General features: G+C 41.1%; 1 protein-coding gene across 1 annotated transcript in view; it reads right to left on the bottom strand.

Moving 5' to 3' along the window:
- Positions 1 to 469: 469 nt before the first annotated feature.
- Positions 470 to 8,937, bottom strand: part of DCT (dopachrome tautomerase) — a 32,014-nt gene continuing 23,546 nt past the window's right edge. The window contains exons 7-8 of the mRNA XM_026492894.4: positions 4,091 to 4,292; positions 470 to 642 (exon numbers count right to left, since the gene is read on the bottom strand). Coding sequence (XP_026348679.3) covers positions 470 to 642; positions 4,091 to 4,292 — 375 coding nt within the window. The remainder of the gene's footprint in view (positions 643 to 4,090; positions 4,293 to 8,937) is intronic.

The raw sequence follows: 8,937 nt of genomic DNA, 5'->3' as shown, positions 1-8,937 counted from the left end.
CACCACCACCACCCTCCGCTACCCCATTAAAATGAAGACACTTGGGCTAAGAAAATTGAACCATCTTGCTCAGGTCTCAAAGTACAGTGACCTGCAAATGAAAATGAATCCGCTCTATCAGTTGTGTGCGGGCGCGCACGTGCGCGTGTCTTCTCAGAACACGAGGAGGCTTAGTCATCATGGGGAATTATTACCAGATACCACAGATTGTCAGCTCTATCTTTGTTTGATGGTAGAGACAGCCTCAAAGATTCCAGTTTGTGTTTGTTAAACAACGAGTAGACCAGAGACGACAGCTGAGCATCTTCTGTATTGGGGTGATCGCCGCAACACGAGGGACCGCGTCCGACGTCTTCAGCTGAAGGAAGAACACTGAGTAATAGTTTGTTCGTAGGCAGGGTCAGAACTATGACTTGGGTGGGCCTCTCTAGGGGAAGGCGTAAGCTCTCTAGGGGAAAGCGTGAGCTCTCTAGGCTTCCTCTGTGTACATCTTATTGCTTAAATGTGTCTCCATCAGCGGTGTGTAGCCTTTCCGGAGTCTTCTGTACTGAAGGAAAAACAGCACCACGAACACACCAACCAAAGCCACCAGCATTCCCATGACCACCAAGAGCGTTGTGCTCCAACCTGGAGTTTCTTCAGCTGGAATTAAAGCAGAAGAGAAGGGGCTACGATTGGGATTTTCACCAGCTGAATACTCTTAGAGAAGAAAAGAATGAACCAATTTGCTTTTCACATGCATTTTTGTTGATAAAGCCAAACTATACCGGCTAGGATAAAATTTATCTTCTTCCCCACCAACAATTTGTCATATCCACAATTGTTTTTCTTGAGGAAATGGCATTCCATTATTTAAATACAGCTAATTGCTTGTTTTCGATTTCTTACAATAAATACTTACACAGAATAAACCCTCCAAGGAAGTATATAACTACTTTTGTGAGTTAGAAACTCATTTGTTAAAGTGTTTGCTAAAGTTGTATCTGGGGAACTGGAAATATGCAACCCTCAGGTGGAGAAATTCCACTATTGTCTCTACCTTTTTATAGGGTGATAAATGTATAAGATCAGATTGGCTATTATAACAGGAGACATTCAATAGCAGGAGAGGATGAAGTTTGTACCCATTTAAAGAGTTGTGAATAAAATCTGAATCTTGCACCTGATAAATACAATACTCGACTCAAATATACTTTATAAGCACTCGCCACAAAATTAATGGATTTCATCTTAATATGCTTATGCCTATTTGTCGTGTCTTCAAAAACTGTCTTATCCTTGGCCAGCTATTCTTTTTTTTATTATTATTGGTTTTAAAGATTTTATTTAAGAGAGAGAGAGAGCACACGAGCAGAGGCAGGGGGAAGGGGAAGGAGAGGGAGAAGCAGGCTCCACACTAAGCAGGGAGCCCAATGTGAGGTTCGATCCCAGGACCCTGGGATCAAGACCTGAGCTGAAGACAGACACTTAAGCAACTGAGCCACCCAGGCATCCCTAGGCCAGCTAACTATACTTAAATCCAGTTTCTCCAACCTGGGTTCTTCGTCTACACCCTGCACTTACCTAAATGTAAAATCCTCCTTCTAGTGTTTTCCTCCATTCCACAGAGGGCCCCTGCTCACCCTGCAGGGATTCCTCCAAGATGATTGTACTTTTTCTCCTCCTGCTACAATCCAACATCTGTTGCCAGAACCATCTTCTTAAAACACAGATGTTTATTCTGACATTTCTTTGTTCAGGAACCAAAAATGATTGTTCTTTTAATTGTGGTAAGATACACATGACGTATATTTAACCATCGTAATCATTTTTAAGTGCTCAGGTCTGTGGCATTAATGCACTCACACTGTTATGCAACCATCACCACTATCTACCCACCAGACATTTTTCATCTTACAAAACTGAAATAATATCTTCTCGGGGCCCCAGCCCTCCAGCCTCTGCAACCCCCATTCTACTTCCTGTCTCTATAAATTTGACTACTCTAGAGACCTCATAGAAGTGGAATCAGAAAGTTTTTGTTGTTTTGTGACTGGCTTTTTTCATTTCGCATAATATCTTCAAGACTCATGCATGTCATAGCATATGACAGGGTTTCCTCCCTTTTTAAGGCTGCGTAATATTCCGTTGTGTGCATACCCCAGACTTTATCCATTCAGCCACTAATGAACGTTGAGTTCTTTGTTTTGTCTATTATGAATAATGCTGCTCTGAACAGAGGTTTACAAATAATCTATTTGGGTACTTGCTTTCAGTTCTTTGCTGGATCGTATGGTAATCTGATGTTTAATTTTTTGAGGAGCTGCCATATTGTTTTCCACAGAGGCTACGTACCACTCTGCATTCCCACCAGCAGTGCACGAGGCCTCCAATTACCCCACTGCCTCATTGGCACTCATTACCTACTGCTTTGTCAGTAATAACCATCCTAATGGGTGGAAAGCAGTATCTCATTGTGGTTTCTGCTTCGCTTTTAAGGCCCTCTGTAATCAGGCTCTTCTCACAGATCCGGACTTAATTTAGGTAATCTTCTTCCCAAACCTTCTTCTCCAGCCAGGCTTCTTCACGCAGTCCTCTATACAGACTACGCCTTTCACAGCTGTTTCCTGCCCTTCTTCAATCTAAAATGCTCCCTTCTTTCCACCTCCCTACAGAAGATCCACCATCTCTTTAAATCTGACTCAAGACCCTTCCCCATCAAGAAGCCTGTCCCAAATGCTCCACTCCCTTCTCCAACCTTCAGCTATAGTTATGTCTCCCCAGACAGGATTGTAAATTTCTTTGTCAGACCCAGAAGTGAAACGTGAATTTGTGTCTCCGAATGAGTTCACACATTCTGGGCATAGACTCTCGGTCTATACCTGTTAATTGGCTGATGTCGGAGGAATGGAAGTAGGGGCAAACGCACACCCCAAACTTTGTGATTGTTACTATGTGCAATTCCAGAGAAAAGAGAGTGAAGTTTCAAAAAGATATCTCAGTTGTCCAGAGAAAGGAAACTTCAAATCAGTAAGGAAAACAAGCAAAGTTGCAGGACTAGAAGGAAAAGCAAGAGACAGGTTCCAGGAAAACCAAAAGACTCTGAAGTCAGAGAGAGAGAGAGAGAGAGAGAGAGAGAGAGATGTGAGCTCACAAGTCATTATGATTATACATAGGCAGAGATTTAGGGAAGATGGAATAGACGCAAATGGGGAAAACTCACCAGCATATGGGCTGTGTGTTTTGGGGTTCTGGACAAAATAAGATACTTTTTACTGTTTTGTCTTTTCTGCCTCAACGTGTCCTAAGATTGTTTAAATGGCCCATGGAGCTATATTGGGGCCTGGGCAAATAGAAAAATATGTGCCTGTATATATACTTACCAATATCCTCCTATATTTTCAACCAAGTGGAAAAAGCTAATAAAAAATCTACAGTGTAAAAACATGATTTAAAGAACTTGAATTAAGAACACATAAATGTGCAGCCCCATGTAGCCCAATCTGTTGGCAGACCAACGTCAACCTCATAAACCCACAGGAGCAGGGCTGGTACGGGCTAACAAACAATAACAACAGCCTGTCTTTATTTAAAATTTTGATGGTGTAATCATCTTTTAGTATTAATTTTGATTTTTAAAAAATATTATATTACGTTATTATTTATCTCAATTACTGAATTTTTTGGTCTCCCCTTGAACTCTGTGCTCAGGGCAAGTGCTGCATTTGCTTCGCCCTAAGCCTAGCCCCTCCTTCAAGTAGTGATTCTCCAAGTCCTGATGATCCCCCTCCACATGTGGCTAGTGCGTTTCGATTTTATTGGCTAGACATTTCAAACCATAGCCAGTTTTTTATTAATTCAGATTATTTATTTATTATATATGTATTATAAGCTATTATTTATTAATTCAGTCATCAAACCAGTCCCTTTTCTGATGTTTAATTGGTAGTTTAAAGGCTCATTTTGCTCAATATATATATTCTAGAAAATTGCTAATAAAATTAACTAGACCTGCGTACTTGAATTTAAGGTCTTGGTTTGCATTTTTGAAAAGAAAGAAAGGTCCTTCAGAAGATGAATGAATTATCCCCTTCGAGGTTGTATTTGTTACCTGGCAGGTCGATGGCATAGCGGTAGCCAAGTTGGTCTGCAGTTAAAAAGAATTCCTCATTCGTCACCGGAGGGAAGAAAGGAACCATGTTATACATCCGATTGTGACCGATGGGCGCCAGCTCCTGAGGCCAGGCATCTGCAGAAGGATGGGATCTTTTCATCCACTCATCAAAAATGGCATCGGTAAAGGAATGAAGCACCTGCGAGACAATTGAACGTGGCATTTGATATTGATCTGCGCGACCCAATCAGGCCAATCTGATTGGAGCTTTCTCCAAAGTGGAATGGGGTTCTTCTGGACATGAGGAACTTCTCGACATCCAACCGTATCTTAGTGACATACCCACTGACATTTTTAGTTACATTTTCAAGGCTGCACAGCATCTCTCCAAACAGGATCATCAACCCCTTTGTCAAGTGAACAAACAAGAGTTCGTTTGCAGATTTAACACTGGTTTGGGAACATCGGATGCCTTGGATAAGTGTGTGTTAATTATTAAGTTGGGGTGAAAGACAAGTATGATAACATATATATCTTTGGTTCTGTTTTGAACAGAAGAGAAAGAAGAGGCTGTGTTTAACAGTATTGAAACACAATGGATAGGGAAGGAGGGAGGGAAGGAAGGAAGGAAGGAAGGAAGGAAGGAAGGAAGGAAGGAAGGAAGGAAGGAAGGAGATGAGAGATGGAGGAAGGAAGGGAAGGAGGAAGGAAATCTCCAAAATGGGTTTTCAAATTTTTCTCAGCAGGATGGCTCTTCTATGTACTCACTTTGAAACACCCTCATTTGAATTTTCAGTGCTATGCCAGCAAAAGAAAGTCTAAAAAACGTTATGACGTACATAATGTTCATTTTTATTTTCTCAAGGAAGCTATTAAAGTCCTTCTCAAATACAGCAATTATTACATGTTTTAAAATATTAACAGCAAGATTTCCACATTCATAGCCCCAATTTTGCAACACAACATAAATGTGAGAGTTCAGCCCAACTTTTATGCTGGGTTCCTCTTTTATTCCTAGACTATAAGTTCAAGGACCTAGGGACACTGTGCCCTTCTCCTCCCCTGGGTCCCAAGTGCTGTCATCCCAGAGCCTGTCACATGGCGGTAGGGGGGTACTTATTCCAATAAATGCTTATCAAATGAATTTATTCACCTGATCACCACTATTCCTTGTTCTCCAATTAGAGCAGTGGCCAAATTATACTATAACTTGTTACTTATTTATCTATTTTCCTTAACAACACCCCTAACTCCTAAAGCTCAGAGATCGGGTCTATTCACCTTTGAAACATCAGCTTAGCATGCAACCTGGACAGAGTCAATGTTTAGTAAGGATTTGTTGCCTGAAGACAGTGCCATGCAAAATAGTTTTGACTCTTGTACAATTCAACTAAAGAGGCCCCTGCTGCTCTTTCCTCAGCTTGCAATCCTGTTTCTTCTGTTTTCTGGCATCAGTCTATCAAGGACCAGTGCAATGGTCCCCGCCCTGAAGCATTTTCCCTGATTGCTCTCAGCCCGAATTCAGAGCTCTTCGTACTTCTCAAACCCTGTAAGAGCATTGCTCTTCTGGCTTATGTAGCTGCTGTTTACTCATGTCTTCCCTGCGGTTCCCTGCAGTGAGTTGCCCCAATCAGGCAACAGCAACTTTCTACCTCTGCTGTCTCACATGGCTACACATAGGATAGTTAAAAGAATCAAGTGATTTACTCAGGGGATTTTTTCCCGAATGGATTTTTACAGTTCATGGCAGACACAATCATCCTAAAAACAAAAACATCAAATTTAAGACCTGGACTTTTGCAGAGATAAAATATTTTTTTTCTTAATTCTAAAACCTTAGCTTTGAGTAACAAAATTGAAGTTCCAAAGAAGGAAAGGCATAACATTTACTGCATAAGCAACAACTTTGGAAGACACGTGATAATGTAAGTCATCAATGTTTCCTACAAGGAGAGCTTAGGAAAAATCATCAGCCCTGAAAAAAAAGAGCTGAGTGTTAGTTGTTGGTGTAGGTCGCTGAGATGGTACGTCATGTCCTGAATCCTGGGGACTCCAGGTAAGTTTAGAAGGTTCCCAGACAGAGAAGTTGTGCTTCATCTTCCAGCCGTAGCCTGGGGAGCCTGCCAGTTTCTAATAGAAATTTTGCCACAAGCATGGAGCCCAAGCAACAGAGGCTGACGCCTAAGCATGGCATGCAGTATTGCTTACCAAATATCCACTCTCCTCTTCTTCCTCTGTAACTTCCTTTGTATTTTGAGTGTATTTGAGTATCAAACTATCCCTGAGATTGAATTAGGAGTCACTGGCTGGGATTTCTAAGGACGCTCTTTAAAGGTGGTGGTCTCAGCTTAAAGTGGCCCTTTATCCCTTTCCATTTATCCTTGCTGTTTCCTGGAACATGGATGTGATGGCTGGAGTGGCGGCAGCCATCTTAATTGCCAATTAACAAAATTAGGAAAGGAAGCAACTCACCAAGGGTGGGAGAGAAAAACACAGAAGGGTCTGTGATGACTCCAGAGATACTGTACCAGCCCTGGACTGCCTGCCACTGGGGATCTTTTACATTAAGAGAAAAATAAACCTCTTTTGTGTTTGAGCTTCTTTTCTGTTCTAAGCAGCTGAACCAAATCCTAAGTGATACACAGAAGAAGTATCTAGGTGTGCACCAGAGTGTATTTTCCAAAGAAGGTCACACAGTATCTCCTGAGCTTTTAGATACTGTGTGAATTCAAGTCAGAGATCAAATTGTGATTAGAAAAAAAGACAAGGGACTCTCAGGACGCAGAAAGATCCAGGTTCAGTGCTGCAAGAGGCAAATAACTTTTGGAAAACACCAGAATTCACCCAGTGCAAAGTGTGAATAATTAAGGAGGGGACAAGACTCTGCAGCAATTCAGAATTTGGAGAGATAAAAGAACAGGGCAAAATAACAAGGAGAGATTACAGGTCTCAGAGAAGCTGTAAAACATTATACAATAAATGCTCTAGTAGGAACTCTATACAGAGCAGCCAATTTACAGAGTGTAGTAAAAGAGGCTAGGGTGTGCCAAGAAGATGCAAAGAATGCCGTAAACAAACGCTGCAGGCAATAACGTCTCCGCAGCCATAACGAGGAGCGGTGCGACCTGTAGCATAGGTATTTTTGTTGGAGTTGTGTGCATTGTTCCCAAACAAGGTACCTCGGATCGCCCTTGAGAAACTAATAGTATCTCTGTTTGACGTGAGTTAGAAATGAGCTCATTTAATGTCTCTGTGAAGGCTAAAGGTAATTGGAGGGTACGAAATACAAGCAAAAATAAAGTAACAGTACACTGTGGTGGCCTTATGTCTGCTATAGAGATACTTCGTTATAGCTGGGTATTAAAAATTGAGTGCTTCAGAAATGAGGTTACAAATTTTGGTTCACAAACCCATTCCATTTTGCTCCAATAACGTAAGGATAGGTACAGGAAGAAAAAATGTCACCTTGGAGGCAGTATTGAAGAAAATGTGATTCCATGGGCTTTCAAGGTAAAATTTTTTCCATGCAACCCTTGCAGAAAAAAGCAGTTCATCAATGGCTATTGTGCTTGCAGGCATAAAGAAACTTGAATAAAATACAGGAAGTGTGCATATGTTTTTCAGGATCGGTGGAAGATAAAGTTACTATCAAACTTAACCTTAACTTAGATACCTGCACAATCGGATTCCTGTCATAACGATGGCAGGCTCCAGTCCATCACCAAAGACCAGCACACCGTGCTTTTCACCACCTGAGTCCACGTGTTCCTATCCAGAAGACATCATTCATGGTCAGAGTGAATCTTACTGTGATAATGTTCTGCTCCTTTGAGAGCTCATATATGCTCACTCGGAAATCACACAACAGACACCCCTGGTTTCATATGGGAGGTTCCATTTAAAACTTGAGGTAGGGGCATCTAGGTGGCTCCGTTGGTTAAGCATCTGCCTTCAGCTCAGGTCATGATCCCAGGGTCCTGGGTTCGAGCCCTGGGATCGAGCCCCATGCTTCTCCCTCTACCCCTCCCCACCCCACTCATGCTCTCTCTCTCTCTCTCAAATAAATAAAATCTTTAAAAAAAAAAAGATAAAGCACCCTTTCTACATATGTATAATAGCATTGTATACAAAATATACATAAGTATACATAAAACATATGCAATATACATGGTATGTAAGATATATTGGCATGTATATAAAAAATATCAATTATGTATGGTGGCAGATGGCAACTAGACTAATTGTGATGACTGTTTTTGTGATATATACTAATATTGAATCATTATGTTGTACACCTGAAACTAACTTAATTTTATATGTTGGTTATATCTCAATTTAATAAAGAAATATCAGTTGAGCCCTTGAGGAAGAAAGCTTATACTTTAAGGACTAAACATTGAACACATGAAACAGAGGGCTACAGAAGGTTCTGCTATTAGTATGACAGCTTTAAAAGAAGTTACCAGTTCAGCATATGTCATAAGCAGGTGGGGGAGAGAGAACCAGGGGGATGTCAGAAGAGATTCTAGATAAGAACTGAGATACTCCTAGGCCATTCACGTCTAAGGAATCACCAAAACTCTAGGAGAAAGGAACCCAAATCAGTGCTATAACCACTTTAGATTTGTATGTAAATGTGGTTTGCCATTACACTACTTAATTTCATCAATGACGAAGAGTACATAGCTCATCTCTTAGTATTGGTTTAGTTCTTCTCAATAGACCATGGGTTTATCCTTACGAAGTTTAGAGTTGAAAAGAACTTCTTCAGGTGCCATTTAGCACCTACGAAGTCAAAAAACCAAAATATCCCTTAGGCCAAGAGTGCAGAAATCCTGCCATTG

This window comes from Ursus arctos, unplaced genomic scaffold, assembly GCF_023065955.2.
Source record: "Ursus arctos isolate Adak ecotype North America unplaced genomic scaffold, UrsArc2.0 scaffold_10, whole genome shotgun sequence".
Lineage (NCBI taxonomy): Eukaryota > Metazoa > Chordata > Mammalia > Carnivora > Ursidae > Ursus > Ursus arctos.
This window is presented reverse-complemented; position numbering and strand designations above follow the sequence as displayed.